The sequence below is a fragment of the Patiria miniata genome, unplaced genomic scaffold (assembly GCF_015706575.1).
Source record: "Patiria miniata isolate m_02_andy unplaced genomic scaffold, ASM1570657v1 HiC_scaffold_9, whole genome shotgun sequence".
Classification (NCBI taxonomy): Eukaryota; Metazoa; Echinodermata; class Asteroidea; order Valvatida; family Asterinidae; genus Patiria; species Patiria miniata.
The window spans coordinates 4,046,791-4,069,667 of record NW_024037076.1 but is presented as its reverse complement, the minus strand read 5'-3'; the positions used below and the strand labels follow the sequence as shown (position 1 = coordinate 4,069,667).

At 41.3% G+C, this 22,877-nt stretch overlaps 3 protein-coding genes across 4 annotated transcripts; 1 reads left to right on the top strand and 2 right to left on the bottom strand.

Annotated features, from left to right (window-relative positions):
• Positions 1 to 1,865: 1,865 nt before the first annotated feature.
• LOC119719998 (inosine triphosphate pyrophosphatase-like) lies at positions 1,866 to 9,911 on the bottom strand. The gene is made up of 9 exons (XM_038189494.1): positions 9,823 to 9,911; positions 7,914 to 8,008; positions 7,105 to 7,156; positions 6,252 to 6,316; positions 5,673 to 5,746; positions 5,416 to 5,447; positions 4,866 to 4,981; positions 3,390 to 3,466; positions 1,866 to 2,817 (listed from the first exon to the last, which is right to left on the bottom strand). Exons 2-9 carry the CDS (start codon positions 7,992 to 7,994, stop codon positions 2,724 to 2,726), a joined length of 591 nt encoding a protein of 196 aa, XP_038045422.1. The 5' UTR covers positions 7,995 to 8,008; positions 9,823 to 9,911; the 3' UTR covers positions 1,866 to 2,723.
• On the top strand, positions 9,876 to 22,010 carry LOC119719996 (RAB6-interacting golgin-like). Of its 2 annotated transcripts, none has more exons than XM_038189491.1 (6): positions 9,876 to 9,953; positions 16,185 to 16,260; positions 17,141 to 17,642; positions 18,786 to 18,887; positions 20,121 to 20,261; positions 21,111 to 22,010. In XM_038189491.1, exons 1-6 carry the CDS (start codon positions 9,897 to 9,899, stop codon positions 21,787 to 21,789), a joined length of 1,557 nt encoding a protein of 518 aa, XP_038045419.1. In that variant the 5' UTR covers positions 9,876 to 9,896; the 3' UTR covers positions 21,790 to 22,010. The 2 variants fall into 2 exon arrangements, with proteins under 2 accessions (XP_038045419.1, XP_038045420.1); XM_038189492.1 differs by lacking the exon at positions 9,876 to 9,953 and adding an exon at positions 14,522 to 14,617.
• On the bottom strand, positions 11,580 to 14,507 carry LOC119719999 (protein Dr1-like). Its single transcript, XM_038189495.1, has 4 exons — positions 14,415 to 14,507; positions 13,090 to 13,341; positions 12,554 to 12,717; positions 11,580 to 11,761 (listed from the first exon to the last, which is right to left on the bottom strand). The coding sequence occupies exons 2-4, from the start codon at positions 13,307 to 13,309 to the stop codon at positions 11,597 to 11,599; spliced, it is 549 nt and encodes a 182-aa protein (XP_038045423.1). The 5' UTR covers positions 13,310 to 13,341; positions 14,415 to 14,507; the 3' UTR covers positions 11,580 to 11,596.
• Positions 22,011 to 22,877: the final 867 nt, after the last annotated feature.

Genomic DNA, 22,877 nt, shown 5'->3' with positions numbered 1-22,877 from the left:
CTAGCACGCCGGAGAAGTGAGACCGTGACACCGGTTTTGCAAACACTGTTGCGCGTGCGTCTAATTTGCATACTTTTTGCATATTAGATCACGCCCCATTCATTTTCATGTTCTGTTCTCTCGAGGTACCGGTACGGCCCGTGTGCACGGACGGTGCCGTATAGCCGTCTTCGTACGTTACCCGGCCTCGCTGCTACCCGTCCGCCGTGGGTTGTACCACTTGGTACTTGTTTTGTTTTCAGGTGAACCTTGATCTGTAAGTCCTGTTCTACCTTTCTCCATTTATTTTTTGATCTGTCAAACGTCTATAAACCTATTTCATCCCGTCCATTATAAGTTGACTGTTCATTCACTGTCACACAACTGCAGGATTTTTAAATGCCATTTTCTCAAGAATCAATTTTGCAACTTTAACTAAGTTGTCGGTCTTTATTTCCGTTTCTGAACTCGGAAAGCTCTTGTTCTGCAAAATCCAGATATGTAAATATCTTAATTCTTAAAAAGTCCGACTTTAAGCTCCTTTTGTGATGACGGGTCACAAGTTTAGTCAAACAATCGAAGATTCCAATTATGTAAACTTCAGGACTTCCAGTTTATTTGGTAAAAGATGTATTTGTGTTCGTTTGTTCGCTTTATTTACTCGGCAAAGCAGCTTACTGGAGGACACAAATACCAACCTGCTAAGATAATGCTGCCGAATTTCTAGAGTAGACAATCATGTTTTTATTAAACATGTAAATGTACAGAGGTTGTTATGAACATATATTTATTGATATCTTATGTAATTATGCAAATTCTTTTATATACTTCCATAGTTATGGGTTTTAAACGGACAATTATTGAATGTATATTTAGTTAAAAAAAAAACAAATCTCAGAAATATCCATAATTTTGCCACGTAACAAACTTACATTAGTTTTCTTAGTATTAACCGAAAATTCAGATCGTCTTCAAATTTTTACCACTCTATATTTAGTACCTTTTATTTCACGCTACGCTTTTGCCAGAAATATTGGGCAAGTTGATTTTTCAGATAGCGGAAAATGTCATAAAATGGCTTTTGAACTCTGACATTATGGTCAAAAAGCACACTCTCCGGTCAGTGTCCCACGAACAACAAATTTGTTTAAGTGTTATTGACGAACAGAGTATACTGTTTGAAACGTCGAGACCCTATTCTCACCAACGGCTCTCTTCAGAGCCAATTACACTTCGTCATAGGAGAGGGCTTTTTCTGTGTGTGTTTGGAAAATGGCAGATGAACATGTTTCCCAAGTTGTAATTCATACAAAATTTAAAGGGAATGTACAACATTTGCTTTTATTTTCAGAAATGGATTTGGGGGGTTAGCATTTTATAGCAAATATTGTTACACTGACTTGTTTGAAGTTTTGTGCTCGTAGATGCTGGAAAAACCAAGAAAAATAATCAGGTTCCTGTAGTCTGGTTCCCTGACCCCACTTAAGATGAAACGGAGCAAGTATGAGGGAATTGTAAGGTCAGGGAACCAGTCTTGTACCTGTTCATTTAGTGTGTAATCGATTGCAAACAAAATGCGTACTAACTATGTGGTAAATTGGGAGCAGTATTTGAAAAAAGCCAGGTTTTTCCAGGAAATTGTACAGAAATACCCCTTTTCTTGAAAATGACAGCACACCAGGTGCCATGATTTTACAGGATGCTTTATCATGCAACAGTCCAGTGAGGTATTTCATAATAACTTGGTATTTTTGTTTTTTTGATGTTTGCAAATGTTGTATATTCCCTATGATACCAATCTCTGAAGATTTTCAATTTCAGTTCTGTACTCCTGCCTGGTTACCTTGGAAACAAAACAATTCAAAAAGTGACTCTAAACAAAAAGACTTGATATATCTCACAAAAAATTGAGACTTTATTTTGATCCAAAAACCTTGCCCGTTGAAGCAGGCATTCTGTCATTTTACAACTCAATTTTTGTTATAACAGTCAAGCCCAAATGTATTTAATACAAAGCTATACAAAACTCAAGCAGTATTTTATATTTACGTAAACGTCATCTAAAGACATGTAGAACATTGTTCCATTGTTTAATGAACTCAGTATTGGACTGAAAACAAAGCTGATGAATATGAGTAATTTTTTATATTTGATAACACGAATTATCCCTTGTAAAGTGGAATTGCTGAAATTTAATGAAATCCAAAGTGTGTTTTTTTTTCCAGCAAGACAAATATGTACATATTTGAACTATGGTACAAAAACTAAATTACAGAAAAATACAATAAAAAACATCATTTAAATTAAAGGATGTTTTAATGAACATGATCTAATTTCTAACTTTGTGTTTCTAAGTCAGTGCTTGCGCGTTTGTTTATGGTGTAAATCGAGGCCACACATGTGCAACATCAATGGACGACCTCGATTAGAAAACGTGAACAAAACCAATCAGAGATGTTGTGAAAAAGTTAGAGTACAAAGGAAAAGGGAAGAGGAACAAAAGAAAATCCTTGATTTACACCATAAACAAACGTCTTTGTGTGTGAGTGTGGTTTTTTTACCCGAAACAAAATATTTCTGGGAAAACCTTGAAAATAATATTGGTTTGTAATTGAGGGAAATAAATTTTGCTTGGGAGAGAAAAGTTGTTTTTGAATTCCATTATCAAATTGCCAGAAAGACAATAGTTTCAAACCCTGATTTAAAAAAACCCACAAATACAATAACATTACAACAAATTATCATCATGACGTTTTCAAGAAATGTTCGGCAAGCATTTTCAGTGCTTTTCCTCTGTGCGATATGCTGTTCTTTGTTGCCGACTCCATCTCTGCATAACTGGGCGAAAGAGAAAAAAAAAGAAAAAAAAGTAAGGGCCCGTTTCAATTTATATCCAGCATGAGTTCCGGACAAGTTCCAGATTGTATCGGGTATAAGTAATTTTGGGGCCAAGGTGAGACTAGTGCAAGTCTAATTCCCAAGTGACAGTCAAGTCAGTCAGTCAATCAGATAGGTGCAAAGAGGCTGTAGGCTGGCACCCAGGACTAGCAAATGCAACTTTTTTGACCAAGGTGAGACTTATGCAAGTCTAATTGACATGTGCCAGTGAGTCAGTGGGATAGGTACAGTGAGGACTCTAGGCTTGCACTAGGAGATCAGCAAATTCAGCTTTTTGGGCCAAGGTGAGACTTCTGCAAGTCTAATTCACATGTGCCAGTCAGTCAATTGGTCAGTGAGAGTACAGTAAGGACTCTGGCACTAGGAGATCAGCAAATTCAGCTTTTTGGGCCAAGGTGAGACTTCAGCAAGTGACAAGTGACACTGGGTGAGTTAGTATAATTATATCATGTATAATGCACATTTTTGTTTCTGGAAAAAGTGAGAAAACCTCACAATTTTAACCGACTTACGTTTCAGAGAAGCCGTCTGGCTGAAAACAAGGGTCCCATCCAAAACTTGGAGGGCCACGCGGGGACACGATGGTACCCTGAAATGTCAAAACGAACAATCCAAAAAGTAACCGACTCAACTTGCGGAAAGAATGTTGCAACCCGACGCCGCTATTCTTCATATATGATCTCAATGAAGGTCAGTCACTGCAAAAATATTGAAAAGACATTAATCTGGGACTGAGAAACATTTCCAATTTTGTTAGGAAACACTTAGAAAATGTTCTTGACTCTCTATTGACTTTGTACACAACTGCTGAAGTGGCGTCTGGATACTACATTCTTTCCAACTTGCACCTCCGAACCGGGTTCGATTCCCGCCATGGCCGCTTAACAGACTTCAGGATTTTTTAATATTCCAATTTTTTTATCTTCCATAGATTTTGATGGTTTACTTACATGTATTTTAAAGGTCTTCGTCACAGAAAATCCACATAATGTCTTATATTCACCAGAGAAAATGTTAAAAACCATGTATGTTTACGTCTGACGCAGCATCGGTTTTTGGCATTGTCTCTACCATATTTCAAGCAGGCCAATTTTGAGCCAAGCAGTCAACAAAAGACTGGCGCCGCATCCAATGTATGTGTGACAATCCACTGTGGGAGATCAGGTCCCATGCTAGCTACAGAATAATACGTGTATATTGTTCGAACCCTGCCAGCAACATGGTGTTTGTGCCCTTGGGCAAGACACTTAACTACAATTGCCTCTCTCCACCCAGGAGTATATAAATGGGTACCTGTGAGGGTAGAGGACCGAATGTGCGCTGATATCGGCTGCCGCGTGGTCTCGTGACCTGATGAACGGGGTAATAATTGTAAAGCGCTTTGAGATTGTTGATAAGATGGAAAGCGCTATACAGTAAACTCCGGCTAAGTCGGCTCTCCGGACCAGGAAATTTGTGACGACTTAAACGAATGCCGACATCTGCTGTAAGTCGTCATTTTGCCGACTTTAATGAATGGCCTTTTGCACACATGATTCATTGCACTAGTTGGCTTCGATTTATGCGATGTATGCAGTAGGACACCCTTTTTTGACACCGATGCATGCAGCGATCACGGCCGTGCAAAACCATTTTTCACTCGACAGTTCTTGCCAAAACCATTTTTCACTCGACAGTTCTTGCGCAGTACAGGAAGTCGATGCCAATGTGTGATTTATTGAATGCGGACTTACACAAAGGATTTTGTAATGCTTTTTATGGAAAGGGGACCGAGAGTAACACGACGACTTGAGAGAAATGGCGACTTGTAAAAGCCGACTTAGAAATACAAAATTCAATGGAAATGCATTACGAACAATCGGGATCAGACGGCCGACTTGAGCGATTTGACGAGTTGTACGATGTCGGTTTAGCCGGAGTTTACTGTATTTGCATTTGTTATGACAACATAAAGAATGTTAAAGGGTTAAGTGCAAAGGGCAACATACGTGCGTTTTGCCTATGAAGGTCTGTACAGGGTCGTTTGGGTTCCCGTTCGAGTAGGCAAATGTACATAGTGCATAGGCTGACTTATCCTCCCAGCCAGTAAGTAGACGATGCAGACCTGTAAAGGGGGAATATAAAAATATTGACTGCCATGGCATAGTACAACTAGTGCCATAGAAATATGTACATATAGTGGTAGGCTGACTATAATCCTCCCAGCCTGTTAGTAGACGATGCAGACCTGCATTTGCGGAATATAAAAATATTGACTGCCATGGCATAGAACAACTAGTACCCTAGAAATATGTACATAGTGCATAGGCTGACTTATTCTCCCAGTCTGCAAGTAGACGATGCAGACCTGTAAGGGGGAATATAAAAATATTGACTGCCAAAGCATAGTACAGCTAGTACATACCTAGAAATATGTACATAGTGCATAGGCTGACTTATCCTCCCAGCCTGTATTATCATTAAGGATGCAAACTTGCAAAGGGGGAATATAGAAATATTTTATCATGGGATAAAAAAAAAGAAGGATTGACTACTTACCAGATGGACCTAGTTTTGTAAGGAACCACTTTCTACAATAAAAAATACACAAAACAAAGAAAACAAAGACTTTTTTCAATGAGATGATGGACAAATTCAACAGTTTGATCCAACTTCATATATCCTCAATAAAATCAGGAAGACTGGTATAAATTTTGGAAAGTTGGAATTGTGCAAACTTTGTTTCAAAGTTAAAACAAAAGCCCAAAAATAATGAAAAAAAAAAAAAAAAAAAGATTTTTCAGAGAAAGACTTACATGTATGGTCCGGGTAGACCTCCTAATGCGTTGAAACATAGACAGGTATCTTCAACAATGACGGGGCCCTTCACCTAAAGAACGAAAAATGGTTCGTGTTTAAATTTTATGCGAAGTGGTTTGTTTGTACATACAGAAAGCTATTTGACAAACTTGGGGTATTGGACTTTCGAGATATTTAATTTTAACAAATGTGAAAAAAAAATGAGTTAAATAAAGACCACTGTGAGCGAACTTTCACTGTACATTCACGGACGCCCACTTCAATCCTCTTCCCCTGCCATGACTTTTACACAGGCTAGTCACCAACAGTCAGATCATATTTCGAGCAAGCACTGTGACTAGTCAAATTCAGTCAACAGACAAAAGCATGCTAGTGGTAGGCACAGCTGGCGTATCAATCACCTACAATCAAAGCACAGCTGTATCAAGTTACATAAACAGTCACAGCCAGTCAATCCTGCTTTTAGTAGGCTGGGAGCTCTTAACTGTTGAAAACAGTCACTTGATTGACTTTTGACTCTAAGGACAACTTGGCACAGAATGTGTAATTGCATAGGGTTAATGCATAATACTTGCATGTTTGACCGCTTCCTTGCACTTCGCTATCGATATATCGTCCGGCTCGCCTTGAAATTCTGGAACTGCAAAAATCAAATAATAAATATTTTAAACTGAAATTGCTTTCGTTTTTAACCCTCCTAGTCTTCTGCACTTCGCAACCCTTCAAGTTTTGCTAAACCACTGATACCCATAGAGTTTAGCGGTTGTATCGAAAACGAAGACCCCTTAAATGAAGACCGAAGATCAAAGATCCACTCGAAAACAAAGGGCCACTTGAAAACGAAGACCCACTCGAAAACGAAGACTCACTCGAAAACGGTCTTCGTTTTTGAGTGAGTCTTTGTTTTCGAGTGGGTCTTCGGTCTTCGTTTTAGGGGTCTTCGTTTTCGATACTACCAGAGTTTAGCACCCATACTTCAAATTCATTTGAGGTAATCTTCTGAGGAGTATGGATAACACTTCAAATCCCTGCACAATCCTTTTGTGTGGTTATAAGCTCAGGGCAAGCAGGCAGATTCAGTCACGCTTCACTGCTCTCCACAGTGCTGTCTGTGACACAATACTTTAACACTTCATAAAAGTTAGGCGATTTCCAACGATCTGTCAGTTGACTGATTTTTGGGGAAAAAAGTGCTAATTGAAAAATCGTGTTTCGTGATCAACAGGTTGTGCATTTTTTTTTTTATATTTTCTGAAAAGGTGTAATATCCACTGAGCTGAAACTTCAGCAGGTTGGATATAAACATTCCTCTTTGGATTTTGAGTGGTGTTATTTTTGGGAACGAACAAAGTGCATGAAAAGTCTTTTGTGCCTTTTAATCAATAAGAATATTAATCTGAACAGTTCCAAATCTTGTCCGAAACTTACGGTCGATGCTTCGGGACGTCACATTAAACTTGTCACCAAGAATGGCTATTACCTGTTTAAAACAATGCACAAAGGGGAAAAAACTTGTAAAAAAAAAACATGGTCAATTATTGTTTTTGTCAAATAAACAGCAGGCAAAGTATGAGTACTTAAGGTGAATTATGTACAATATGAAACAAAAAATTAAGTCGAAAACTGATATCTGATTCTGGACAAGTCAATGATTTTCAAATTTAGACTGATTTTTAAATATGCTAGTGCAGGCCAATCATTCAAAAATTAATGGTATATTGCCAAAATGATTTTAAACTTAAAACAGTTAAACAACTTTTAATTGAAAACACCCAAGTTTAAATTTACAATGGAATTACTTCGCTGCGACATGTTCTTTGCCACGTGTCCTACAAATTTAGGGTGCAAACTGTGACATTTTTCCTGTCCCTGTTGCCTTGGTACTTTGTATCTTAAGTATCATCAAGAATGACTCCAAAAGATAATTTTGTTGTAGGGTAGGTAGTTTGCTATTCATAATCACTCTTGGAGGATGACTGCATTAAGAAGTGCATCAGAATTATAAAATCATAGATGTCAGATGTAACAGGGACGGGAAAAAAAGTGAACCACAAATTTACAGAATGAAACGCATTCAAATTCAATGTGGGGACAATATCAAACACTAAAACTGTTTCATTGGTTGAAAGTTTAGCTCAAGTAAAGTTCAGTTGAAAGTTGAGTTATTTTGCAGGTTTTTCTTTTTTGATGATTTCATCTCAGGATCAGGGAGTTGCAGACTGCTCATCTACACTCACTTCTTCCAGCTTCTTTGCATTTCCTGTCACAAACACAAGGTCCAGGACCGTCTTGGCTTTCTTGGGAGACGATCCTGCCATTCTGGTAAAGAACGCTATGGAGAAATCATATTTTAATTTTTCATTTAGGCCAATCATTACTTTTATAATTTTAAATTAAACATCATTTGTCATGATTGTGTTAATTTGCTACTGTTATTGGAATGATTAGACTTGTTTCTTAATTTGTCTACATGTTTGAGCTACTGAGTGGAGCGCTAGAACTGTGGTGAAGTTCTAGTGCTCCACTCAGTAGATCTAGAGCAGAGGGCCTCCCCCTAATGTCGTTGTTGAGGGTTACATTTTTGTAGCTTGAGTAATTCCAGCTCATATGCTGATGGGGAATTTGACATATTCAATATACATGTATGTTGAATTCCCGATGAGCATACGAGGTGGAGTTACTCAATCTACTTCTTTGTTCTAAGTTCTAGGTGATCATGTGATAATCATAATAAAATTAATAACTTTAATGAAGTCATAAATCATCATCATCATCATGGGGATTCATGGTGGATTCATGATCCGATGATCAGGTGATGATGATATTAATGATAACTGTGATTTTATTTATAAAATAATAATTATAATAATATTAATAATAATGACATGCATCACTGTCATAACGATAAAATATAGAAAATAAAATGGAAATGGAAAGATTTCCCATATCTGGCCATAAGAAATGTCCTAAAAAGTCACATTTATCAAGGCCTAGTACTTAGTAATAGTAGGCTACTACTATACTACTAGTACTAGGCCTACTACTGAGAAAACACTTACATAGTCTTAGGCCTAGGCCCTACTCTTTTTTGTTGTTGAAATTTTCAGACCAGTCTCATGTGCACAGGTAGCTCTACTGAGTGGAGCGTTGAATTACGGGTACCCCTCCATACAAACGCTCCACCGATTTGCCATACTTTGGTAGCACCATACACGGTCGTCATGACGGTATGCATTTTGTGCATGCCCTCGCGAGGACAAGGCCCCAAAAAACTGATAAAGAAAATACAAATGAGGAAGACAGTAACCCTGGATAGATCCACACATTCATGACATTCCATATGACCCCTCAAATTGTTTCAAGCAACCGGTAATTTTGAAAAAAGAACAAAATAGTCTGAACTTACCGCTCACAATTAAATGTGTCTGCCGAGTTGCACAGTCTATTTCACTGACATGACTGATGCATAATTCATTGCGCGCGTGTGTGACGTCACTATTGAAGAAAAACAAGTTGCGCTTACTCAATAGCTGTTTTATGTAGTCATATGTGCCCCGCGCCGTCTGACTGGGGGTTTTTGGTGCGGGGCACATATCAGTACATGAAACAGTCATTGATTAAGCGCGACTTGTTTTTCTTCAATAGTGACGTCACACACGCGCGCAATGAATTATGCATCAGTCATGTCAGTGAAATAGACTGTGCAACTCGGCAGACACATTTAATTGTGAGCGGTAAGTTCAGACTATTTTGTTATTTTTTCAAAATTACCGGTTGTTTGAAACAATTTGAGGGGTCATATGGAATGTCATGAATGTGTGGATCTATCCAGGGTTACTGTCTTCCTCATTTGTATTTTCTTTATCAGTTTTTTTGGGCCTTGTCCTCGCGAGGGCATGCACAAAATGCATACCGTCATGACGACCGTGTATGGTGCTACCAAAGTATGGCAAATCGGTGGAGCGTTTGTATGGAGGGGTACCCGTAATTCAACGCTCCACTCAGTAGAGCTAGTGCACAGGGTGTCAAGTGCAAGTGATGGCCAGATATGAGAATTTTTCCATGAAAATATCGCCAAGCATTTGCTTTGATCTAGTTTTATTCTGTTCAACTATCCACAGAACCGAAGTGGGGCCGGGGGCTCACCAATGTTTACGTTGGTTGCTGGGTAGAAGTCTCCGCCGGCCGTGCGTGCAGTTCTTCCTGCAGAATTAAATCACATGTACACAGTGCACCACGTGCAAATGGAGAATAGCGCCACCAATCGACGACAGAAGGTCAGGATTTGAGTCACGCAATTTTGTCTGATTTTTTAAAGCTCAGAACTTGTTCAATATTTTTTGGATGAAGGTTATCGGCTTTTCTTCTTGCTCTTGAGAGAGGTGGGGGGAAGGGATAGATACCCAACACCTGAACGTTTTTCGTTTAGATGGGACAATATTTTGATACAAGAAATTGGCAGGAGACCTGGGGGAACTTGAGGGAAAATCCTGTGACTTTTTCAACATCTTTTGTGTTTGTAGGGGAGGGACTATTTTTTTAATAACAGAAATCGGGCATCAGTGTGAGTCAAATAAAATAACTTCGATTACACCAGTCCAAGAAACACCTGTACCGAAATAAGGAACACAAGTTGATACATTTCTTGTACAATTATCTGAGGAATTTAATATGAAACCATTAACAATTTGTGTAAAAATGAAACCATTTCAGCTGGACATTCATCTTTCCAAACAATTGCTAGGAGATTCTTAAAAAGTTCTTAAAAATGCCTTGCATTTTTGTTTTATAAGGCAAATAAGTAAAATAGGAAAAGATTATATAAATAGAAAAAAAAATACCCTGGCATATCTGGTCAGGGTTACCACAGAAATCTTAAAATGAAATTCCACAAGTTTTCCACGACGAATCCAGTGAACCTAGTACATACCAGCCTTGGCACCAAGCAGTACCCATGATAAATGCAACCAACTGCAACCGTGGATTCCCTTGGCACTATGAGCAGTTACACTGCTAAATGCAACAAGATGCAAAAGTGGATTCTGTTGCACCAGCATTGGCACCAAGTAGTTACCATGGTAAATGCAACCAAAAGCAACAGTGGATGTTGTATTGCCTTGGCACTATGAGCAGTTACCCTGTATGCAACAAGCTGCAACAGTGGATTCTGTTGTATCAGCCTTGGCACTATGTGCAGTTACCATGCTAAATGCAATCAAATGCAACGGTATATGTTGTATCACCTTGCCACTATGAGCAGTTACCCTGCTAAATGCAACAAACTGCCACAGTGGATTCTGTTGTATCAGCCTTAGCACAAAGCATTTACCGTAGTGAATGCAACCAAATGCAAATTCTGTTGTATTGCCTTGGCACCAAGCAGTTACCATGGTAAATGCAACAAGATGCAACAGTAGATTTTGTTACACCGGCCCATGCACTATGAGCAGTTACCCTGCTAAATGCAACAAGATGCAACAAAAGCACAACGACTTGAGTTGGCTGCTAAATGCAACAGTATGCAACAACTTTTTACCAGTGTTGCTTTCCGTTGCATTTAGCAGGGTTAGGGACTGTCAGAAGATTATCTTTTCCAACGATTGGTGCAATAACAAAAACAATCCAAGTGGAAGTTTTGACGCTGGCTGGATTCGAACCCGGTATTCCTTACTGGCTCATTGTTCTGTTTGTCCTAAAGGCAAGCGCAGACTTCCAAGAGCTTCTCACATTGCCTTGTCTAGTTCCCAGACCTATTTACTTAAAACTTAATGGTTCTTGGGCATGGAGTGCTGAATGGTTACACATAAATAACTGGTGAAACTGATGAGCCATTGAACAGATGATTTCATTGGCTGAAGTAATCCACTGCTATCCTATAGTGTCCAATTTCACTGTCGACGTTATTTTACATATTGAAGATTCACGTAGCACTGTCCTGGGCATGGTTTGCTGGCGCAGGCGGTTGCACATGGCCGTTGCCCTGTTGCTGCTGCTGTTGTTGAAGAAGTTGTTGCTGTTGCGCTGCCTGTGCTGCTTGCAGCTGCGACCATTCTTCTTGCTCGATCACGGCTTGTTCCTCTCTTGCCTGAAAACCAAAAACGAACCATTCAAAATTCAGGAGTTTCTGAGCCTTCACAACTTTTAAAGGGAATAAACATCATTTGCTTTTGCTGTAATTTTCAGAAATGGATTGAATTGGGGGGTTGGAAATATATAGCAAATATAGTTACACTGACTTTTTTGAGGTTTTGGGTTCGAAAATGCTATAAAAACCAAGAAAAACGATCATTTTCCTGTAGTCTGGTTCCCTGACTCCATATAAGAAGAAACAAAGCAGTTTACATACATTAGGGAATTGTAAGGTCAGGGAACCAGTCTAGCTGGCTCGTACCCGTTCATAGGTTTGTAATCGATTGCAAACAAGTGCGATGGTCAATTGGGGCCAGTATTTGAAAAAAAAGCCAGTTGTTTCCAACGCTGATCGGCCGATCAGCGTTGGAAATTGATACAAAAATACCACTTTTCTTAAAAATGACAGTATACCGGGTGCAATGATTTTACAGGATGCTTTACACTGTCATTCACTAACAGTCCAGCAAGGTATTTCAAAATGATTTGGTAGTTTTATTTTTTGATGTTTGCAAATGTTGTAGTTTCCCTTTAATATTTCCATGAAGGGAAACTGACAAGACATTTAATCTTTTTTTTTTTTTTGTGATTTGAAAAAATTGAGAAAAAATATCCCTCCCTGAAACTTCTTTTGACAACTGAGCTGCCGATTCAGTTTTTAGTTTTGGTCAAAGGAATATATAGGAGAAGATAAAAAAAATTTGAAAAAAAATTGTTGCGACACATTTTTTTTTTCTTCTTCACTTACCCGAGCAAACAATTCCTCTTGTTGCCGTAGCAACTCCTCCACTGGTATTCCCAGGTTTTCTAATCGGTTACTAGCGCGCCTCTTCTTAGCGGCGACCGTCTTACATTCTTCCAAAACTGATCTGCAGTCTTCGAGGTAGGCTCCGAATCCCAAGCTATCTAGGGCTGTGAAAAATGAACAAAATAATCAGTTTAATAGACCAATGTCAAGTGATATTTAGGGCCTTTCCATTTCTAAAATTCACAACGAAAGAGAGCAGTATTAAAACTTTCCCAAATCCTCCAAAATCTTCTTTGCAAAACGGAAGATTTTGCAGGATTGAGGCTATATGTCAAAAATGTACGGCAGATTTTGCAGGATACACTGTGTCAAGGTCTTGGGCCAGACCTTGTGTTGTTTATGCTCAGCCATGCATAAATTTAGGCCTAGATTATATTTTGGACTAACTATACCTGGGACGACCCGAACTACAATTAGGACGTCGTAACTATAGGTAGGAGATCCCAACTATTGCTAGGACTGACATAACATCTCACCAGCTAACACATGTTCCGGAGAAATTGTCTTCTTCAGGCTCTTGTTGCACATGTCGTTGGCTTCGGACGAGATCAGGTGGATGAATTCCGTGCAGCAGTTATTGATCAGCTCTCGCGAGTCGTTGGAGACACGGACCGAGGGCAGCAGCTCCTTGATCATCTTGTTGAGCGCAGCGCGGGGCACGCTCAGATCGTCCTCTGGTGTCCCACTTTCCGCCATGGTCGGAGGAGTTGGACCCGAGTTGGCTGGAACTGTAGATGAAGTCAAATTATTTACAAAGAAATTCAATTCAACTTTACTAGACCTTAAATTATCAATCCTATAGGAAAAATTCGGCTACCCGATCACCACTTTTTTTCAATCAATTTTCTAGCGCCAAAAGTTAGATCTTTTATGGTTATTCCCTCCACTTTCCCTCCTCTACTTTCACCCTCTCCTTTCCTTAATTTCTATTTATCAATCAGTCACTCACTTCTTCGAGATTCGAACCTCGGACGCTTGCTTGATACACGAGACTCTCAACCGCTAGGCCGCGCACGATCGCTGTTGCAATAATCAATCTTTGGACTTTGCTTTGGACGTATTTGAAGTATCCATTGAAATAAACTAAATATTCATGAGAAAATAAATATTCATAATGACGTATTGCACTATCATTGGCCGGCTCATGCGACGTCATGGTTATCGATGTCATGCGTATAACGTATCGCTGTTCCAGACACTTCAATCAGTTTTGACCGGCTGCTTCAACTCAGATCTGCACTACATGTGCATGCAAAATGTGCTCTAAAAACACATTTTTACTAATTTTTTTTCTCATGTCCACTGTTTCCTGGATTCCTCTTGGTTGAAATCACAAGGTGAGTTGAAAATTTGGATGTTTGGCGGCAGGTAAGTGGTGATCAGTTGGCCGAATTTTCCCATCCTATACACAACACAAGACTTTTATTCAATTTCAACGCAACAAAACTGGCCTTAGCATGTTAGCCCCACTACTGTCCCGTCTTCCTACACTAGGTGTAACTCCATCCCCACACCCCCTCCGACCCCGACCCCGCCCCCTCCCTCCCTTCCCCCTCCCAAACAAAAACATGTCCGTTCTGAAATAGAGGGCGCCCTCGTCGAAGTTCATCTTTCAAAGTCAAACTAGTCTCAATATCACTTGCAAAAAACCCTCAATATTTCAGCTATTTCTCTGTTCTGCACAGGTGTGACAATCATGGAAAATACTTAAAAACAAAATCTTAAAACTTAATCTATTGTTGCGCCGAAGCACAACAAAATAAGTTTAAATAACCGAGAAAAATACCCCGGATTTTATTACCTACGTGCCTAGGCGCCTGTCGTGTGCTGTTTGCTAATGCGTGAATACGGTGAATACCAGTGGACCTTCTCGCGTACGTACAAATTGAATAGGACGAAGGATGTGAGAAACCAGTTTAAAATCGGCCTAGTTTTGTCTCTTGAGGGCGCAGTTCCTAATCTCTGATCCCCCAAATCAGTGAACGTGGCAGTGGCAGTGCGGCGGTGAGTTTGTTTTGTTTTTCCTGTTGGATCATAGCTTAGGCTTATATTTTGATGGTTAGTTAGCCTAGTTGTTAAGTGAATTATGGAGAAAGTATTGTTAATATTTGGGATTGTCTAATTATTTCATCATATTTTTTTTATTGTTTATTTAGGCCTATTAGGTGTTAGGCCCCCAAGTTGTTGTTTCTTTTTTGAGGGGGGGGGGGGGGGGGGAGGTTTTTTTGCTAGTCTGGTTCCCCGACCTGACAATTTCCCCCGACGTCTACACGTCTAAATTGGGTACAACTATGCAGGGCCACTTTACTCTACATCCGCGCCTCCGTACGGCTGCGTGGAGGCGTGGAGCCGACCTACCTCCGAAAATCGATCGTGGAGTGGTACCGTGGAGCCGCAGTCGATATCTCCGAGAATTGCGCCCTCTATCGGTGCGCGTCTCTGCGACTCCACGACTCCGCGCCTCCGCCACTCCAGACAGTTCCCCGTCGCCCTCCTCCCTTCCTAATTTGCGAGCCCATTTAAAATGGATATGATATGGATGCTTCGTTCTCAAAAAAATTCCGCCGAGAATTGCGCCCTCTATCAGCGCGAGTCTCTGCGACTCCGCGACTCCGCGCCTCCGCCACTCCAGTGCCCCGCGACTCTGCGACTCCGCGACTCTGCGCCTCCGCCACTCCGCGACTCTGATCCGTACCGTGCCCCCAACACATTTACAAGCACGCCCTCCCTTCCGATCCTTCATGAGAAGCTTAGAAGACAAGTGCATTCGCTGTACTTAGCACTTTTTGCAGGTTTGCATATCTATTACTCCTATCCATCCACGCCTCCAGGCAAAATAAAAAACCTTGCTCCGGCGTGGCCCTGCATTCTATAGTTGCTCCGTTTTTTTCCCTGTTCGGTGACCAAGAAAGACAATCATTGAATCAAGTAAGTATACCAAGTATACCAAGTATCAGTATCACTTCTACTTCTACTTCGATAATTGACAGTGCGTCCAATTGGATATCTCGTCAATTTGCTTGGCATGCACGGTGTGGACCAGTGTAGACTTAACACATTTACAAAGTGTACGTGTAGGTGCAGAACAAAATCCAAAAAAAAAACCCAAAAAACCCAAAAATTTACGGTGAGATATTTACAGTGAAGTCTGGACTTTGTTTTAGAAAGCCACGGTGAGCAATCCAGTCCGAAATGCATCAAGACTGGGTGCAGCATGCACTGTGGCTGGGATGGAGTTCCAAAGTGGAATATCATGACAATATAGGCCTACAATGTTAATTTTGTCACAAAACTCAAGAAACAACTTAACTCCCGCCATTAAAGGCCATGACAGACATGACAGATGATGTATGCAGCTAGCTTCGTGCCTCACTCGGCCGTTCTTAATCGAGTAATGCGTAAGTTTAAATTTGCAAGTTGAAACAACAAGCGCAAGGTATCCAAATTGCATTCAACAGTAGCGCACAACCATACAGTCTAGGCGAATCCATTGCCCAGAGTTTTAAGATTGCATTCTGCAAATATTCAATAGAATGACTTTATCTGCCAATATTTTGTTCATCTTCAACAGCACGAGTGGCGGGCCATGGCGTGGACGGGATTCACAGATGAACAGCTGCGGCGCTTGAAATCGGGTTCCGAGCAAGGTAAAAACTAGCCCCATAAATGTGGCCAAATTACTGGACTACCTCCGTAAATAAAGGCCACACTTCCACCATGTACAAAAACATGTCGAACTTTGTCAACTTTTGATTTTCACATGTAGGCTTAGTTTGTAGTTTATTTTTGCTTTAGAAGCATACTCAGCTCACCCTCAATATACTGTAGGCTAATCAGAAAGTGCTTCCTTTTTCAGATGTCTAATTTTCATGAAATTCCATGTTGAAATTTTGATACGCAAACGTGTGCAAACGAATCTGGAAATTTCACGAAAATTAGACATCTGAAAAAGGCAGCACTTTCTGATTAGCCTTTAAAGAGGGCGAGTATGCTTCTAAAGCAAAAATGAACTACAAACTAAGCCTAAATGTGAAAATCAAAATTTGACAAAGTTCAACATGTTTTTGTACATGGTGGAAGTGTGGCCTTTATTTATGGAGGAAGTCCAGTAAATTGGCCACATTTATGGGGCTAGGTAAAAACATAACCCCTCCTGCTATCTCAACAGTCACAGACAGTCACAAAATCAATCTTCTTCCCCTTCCATGCCTTTTGCACAGGCTAGTTGACTAGTCACAGTGCTTGCTTGAAATACGATCGGACTGTGCCAACAGTCCAATTACAAAAAAAAAATACTTTTTTTTCCTTATTTTTGGTTGTCTGTAACCCACTGAAAAAGGGCTTTCGTTTTGTGCACAAATGAACCTGCCGTGCGAGAGCCAAATTATTGTTGAGCCGCAAATTGTTTAAATTTTTGTAAAGAAAGAATTCAGTCGTTACACTAAATGTGATGCGATCCAGATCAAACTCGAAGTGGCACAGGGAACACATCTTTAACATATTGTCTTTTTGTGTCTTTATTTGTAGAGCCTGGCGCCAGTCACCAGCCAGTCAGAAGAGCCAATGAAAGCCACAGTCAACGCAACAGACCCCAGACAACCAGACCCCCACCCCAGAGGGGGAAGGGACTCCCGCCCGCCCAAAACCCCGCCCACAGAACGGAACCCCTGTCGCTCAACCAGAGCCAGATGCTCTCCAAACCGAAACAGTTGCCTCAGCAACAAAGACAACGGACCAATCAGAGAACAAGTCTAACAGAAACACCTGGCCCTGACGGGGCGCCGTCCAATCACGACTCGGATGGTACCAAACCCCCTGTTCAGGGTAACCAATCAGATCGACGAACCCCTGTCGATCAACAATCTGATGCATCAAGAGAAAAGGCACGAACTAATTCAGGCAAGGGACAGAATGCGTCAGGGGGAGGGACAACAACTGATGGATCGGCCAGGGAGAGGACAGCCGATGGAACAGCAAATAAGAGCGAGGCACCAATCGGGAAGGAGCTAAACGAGAAAGAAGGATTGAGGTATTTGCAAAACTGTTATTTTAATAGTCGTAGCAGGGGACATTATCTCACCCCTAAATTCCCAGTGTCCAGTAGGTGCACCCCTCCCCCCCCAAAAAAAAACAACTGAAATGTTGCAGTAGAATCCTCCCCCTCCCCCCCCCCACAAGTGTTTCATTCAAGTTTTTTTGATAATAATTTGGTAGTTTGACCCTGTATGCCTCTATAGCCCTTTTCACACTAGACAAATCTCGGGGTTGACGCAGGGTTGAGAACATGCATCGTTTCACACTTGAAGAATTTCAACCCTGCGTCAACCCCCGAGATTGATTTCACCCCGGGTTGAACTCAACCCTGCTCTAGACCAGGGTTGAGATTTTTAACCCGGGTTGAAAATCTTGCCAGGGTTCAAAACAGTAGTAACTGAGCATGATAAGCTTGATTTGCATGAAACAAGTGTGAAACGATGCGGGGTTGAACGTTGGGTTGAAAAATCAAAAAGTCAACCCGGGGCGGCACTGGGTTCGCCCAGGGTTGAGTTCAACCCGGTTTGAGAGGCTCTAGTGTGAAAAGGTTAACATAGGGTTGTAGTCAAGTCCAGTCACAAGTGAGATCACAAGCAACATTGGATTCATGACACGAGGATGGGTGTGGAATGCTTTGGCCTCGTGGTTAAGGGCATTGGATTCATGGTCTGCAGGTAAAGCTGCAGGTTGTGGGTACGAGTCCAGCCTGGGGACATGATGCATGTGCCCTTGGGCAAGGCACTTTATCACGCATTGCTTCTCCCCACCCAGGAGTAAATGGGTACCTGTGAGGGCAGAGATGGTTATTGTGATTGAATTAGCTTCCTTGCGCCTAACAGGCTGCGTCTAGCTGTATACTCCCCAGGGAGCTGAGATGGTATTTGGAATGTTTAATTGGCCCAGTGAGCAGGGGTAATAATGATGTAGCGCCTTGAGCACCAGTCCTGGTTGATATGCATGCTTTATAAATACCCACTATTAGTTTATTTTACGGTTCATTTTAATTCCTTGTGACTTGTTTTGTGATGAACAACTTGTTAGAAAGAGTTCACAACTTTTAAGGGTTTTGACTACAATTGAGCCATACAGCCATTTGATAATACTATTTATCCAACTTTTGTGAAATTTGTGTTCACAGCCGAGAGTTAACCAAACTGGAGGAATTTCAGCAGCGACAGAAGGAAATCGAAGACGAGAACCAGAGAAAGAAGAACCTACTGGCAATGGCCATCGCTGACAGGTCAGAAAACGGGGCGGGGGGGGGGGGGGCACAGAAGGCAAGAATTGTAACACTACATTGTACAACACGTTTTTATTGAGGTCTTGTGTTCTATTAACCCTTTAAACTCGGCCCTAATTTTTTATTTTTTTTTTACTAAGTTAATTTCTAGGACTATTTTCATTAGTACTGTACTGTGTGAGTTATATACCAAATATGACAGGTGACAAAGAGCGTACTGGAATTCACTGTATATGACAAACGGTCATAACAAACCACGCGTGGTAAACAACAGAGGCCCAACGTCTTTTTCACTTCACCTGTGAAAGCGTACCGTTCAGATACGAAAACAAACAACACCATTGGGTAGCCAGTCTAGATAGCTCAAAAATGGTATCAGACATGAGTCAAAAAAGGGCAGCAAACACAAAATACAAATTCTCTGACATTTTCGATCGCCGGCAATCGATTTTACACAGGGCTGAGTTGAAGGGGTTAAAACAAGGAGCATTGGTCAACTTGTGCGCTGTAGTGGGTGATTTGTGATGTAAGTTACGCTGATCGGCCGATCAGCGTTGGAAATTGATACAAAAATACCACTTTTCTTGAAAATGACAGTATACCAGGTGCCATGATTTTACAGGATGCTTTACACTCTCATTCACTAACAGTCCAGCAAGGTATTTCAAAATGATTTGGTAGTTTTATTTTTTGATGTTTGCAAATGTTGTATTTTCCCTTTAACTGAAAGTAAGCCCGACTGTCTAGTTTATAGCACACGCCATGGTTGCCAACCAAACGCTTGCCTTCTGCAATGGTGGCCGATCATGGGGAAACCGGATGATCACGCGGTACTTTAGCGTCATACGATCAGAACCTATCCGCTCCGTTCACAAGTACCCCTCCACCGGCAAACAAAGTACAGGGGGTGACCGACCGACGCCATCTTGCCTGACTGCAATTTTGCCACGACGCGCGGCCGTACAACTGCGTGTACATAGTGCAAATCCCCTGGTGTACATGCGTCACACACAAGGAACGGTGCGTGTCAACCAGCTAAATGTCCCGCCCATGGGACGTCGTTGCTAGGTAAAAGGGCGCCCTCTTTCGTTGGCGCACGGAGCCCATAGTTGATCGTAATCTTTGTTGAATTTGCTCCATGATGAACGTTAATTCTTGTGACCCAAATTCATGGCTACACATGCATTATTCATGGAATTTCAATCTCTGGTTCTGTATTCTTGGTTCTTACAGGAAGAAGAAAACCCAGGCCGAAGTCAAGAGGCTTGCCTTCATCCAGAAGGAGCTGAGTACGATTGAGGAATTCCTGACCACCGACGTCAACATCCTGCGCGACAAAATAGAGGAGGCAAGCCGACACTACTCTGAAGCACAGTACGTAGAGAGCTTATCTTTTTCAGGGCTAATAAGTAGAACAATTTGCGAAGTGCAGAAAATATTTTCTGAGTAAAAATGCGTATCGACCCTGGCTATGAGTATTGGTCAGCTAGACTCACTGTGATTTTATTACACAAACATATATGGTTCTTGTCAGAGGGGCTGGGGTTTGGCTAGGATTTTCAGGGTTAACCCACACATGCACACTGCACTTCTACACACATACACAGAAGTATGTATATGCCTGCAATTGGGGACCCCCTACTGTCCCTCTTTAGTTTGTAGTTTAGACCTCCCATATGTTTTGTACACGAGCGGAAATTGGGGAGCCTTCGGGAATCGGAGACCCTATTGTCCTCTATTGTTCAACGTCCCCTATTTTTCAACGTCCCCTATTGAATGCATAAACAAACTCACTTGACACGTGGGGTTTATGGGGTACCACTATTCTCTACTTTACTTCCCTATCATTGTTCGCCTTTGTTTCTATTGAAATCCCTAATGCTGTGGGTTTTCTGCTGTGGGGTACCAAGATTTCTAAAGACCAACTTGCCAGGTACTATTGACCCTATTGTTGCTCTTTGTTCTCAGTACCCTGTAAGTACCCATATGTCAGTACACAGTTGTGTATCGACCTCCCACTGTGGACGTTCTATTGTCCCTCTTTTCTTTGTACTTTTTAGGAAGACTCCCATATGTTTTGTACACAATCCCAAATTGCGGACGTATTTATTGTGACTGGTTCCCAGACTATTTGTGCTTAGCATGCAAATTTCTTAAGCAATATGTTTCTGCTTAACTGATGAAACAGTACCCTGAAGTGATAATGTTATTTAATTTTTTCAGGAAGAGGTACCAGAAGGCAGAGGCCGAGTTTGTGACGGCCAAGATGAGCCTCCACAAGGCGTCCGAGCACAAGGAGGCATTAACAGAGCATCTGTGCACCATCATCCGGGAGAACGAACTACGCAAGTCCAAGAAACTCGAAGAGCTGGTCGAGAAACTGGAAACGGACAACTTGGCGGCTTACGAAGCCCAGATGGAGGCGGCGGAAGCGGCAAAGAAGGCCGAGTCACAGCGTCATCCTTCATCGTCATTGGACGATACGGAGACAACCCCGGTCTCATCTGGTCCAAACCCACCCATAGAAAAAGTTCCCCGAGAACCCGGTCAAACAAACACGGCATCCGGAACCGAAACTTCGCATGAATTAACACTCGGCTCCAGTTCACAAACCCATGAGTCGACGAACCCGACTCCTGGAGAAGAGACTAAGGCCCCACAAGGTCAAAGTTCAACTCACACATCTGGCGAAACTGACTCGCCTGCTGTTTCATCACAAGGTCGGAGTTCATCAACCTCTACCTCAGGGGATGTAACAACACTGCAAGAGGTGGCAGAGCCAGTTTCAACCTCGGACCCAAATTTGGCAACTCGGAATGTGAACGTGGATATGAAGCCACTCAGCACAACGGAAGTATTAAATAACAATTTGACAACGGAATCAGAAGGAAATCAGACCTGATAAAATAACCAGAACAGCTGCAAGTCCTCAAAATTATCTTGTGAAGGTGTTTCATATTCAGAGAAAAAACTTCACAGTTTACCACTGCCAATCCAATGTCTGTGATACAATTACAATTGTTTTGTTTTATTGATTTTACCTTCAAGACTTTTTTTTTTTGGAAAAAACCATTGTGGTTATGGTAAAAGACCACCCCTTCAATTAAAGATATAGTCCATCATTTGTAATTTGTGCATTTTGTTCGTTTGAAGCAACAAAAGTGTTCAAAATCTAATGAAGGATACTGAACAACTAACCTGATGAAGTTTCAGCTAAGCTTCAGCTGTATATTCCGAGAAAAACAGCATTCTAGGATCCCCAAAATCAAAAGTTGCTGAATCATGTTTTGAATTGTTTGGAATTGCAGCTATACGCGACGTCGTGCACTGATCCGACGAATTATAGCAACCGCGTGTGCGTCGTGCCAATGCTTGCGCGCGCTTCGCCGAATAACAAAACGAACTACTAATTTAAATTTTCCTACGGTGCATCGTAAGACGCACCGTTGGAAAGGTCTTCTTTCGTTGATTACTTCAAAATGACAGCTTCCCAGAGAGAATAATTTCACAGGGAGTTTAGTCCACTTACTATCTTTCAACCAAGTTTGTTTTTCAACAATAATTACGCCAGTTACTTTTCGGATGGCTGCAAATGATGGACTATAGCTTTAAACCTGCTCTGTGAAATTATTCACATTAAAAATTGAATTTGCTAGGTCACTACATGTACATTATCCCTCTTAGAATTCTGCACTTCACAACCCCTTACAGAACCATTTTGCGGGATAGCAGCTCAACAAATCATCGTATCTCTTCGTTAGTTAGTAACAAACGTTGACATTGTCTATTGCTCCTACATATTTCGACCGATTTCAACCAAACTTTGTCAAAAGTATCAGTAGCCCAGCCCCAACATGTCACATGACCAAACTGGGGTCAAGGTCATCATGAGGTCACTGCAGTAAGAAACCTTATTTTTGGACTCAAAACACTACTTCCAGAAATTACATGGCACAATCACGTGACTCATGCATGAACACGAATTCATTG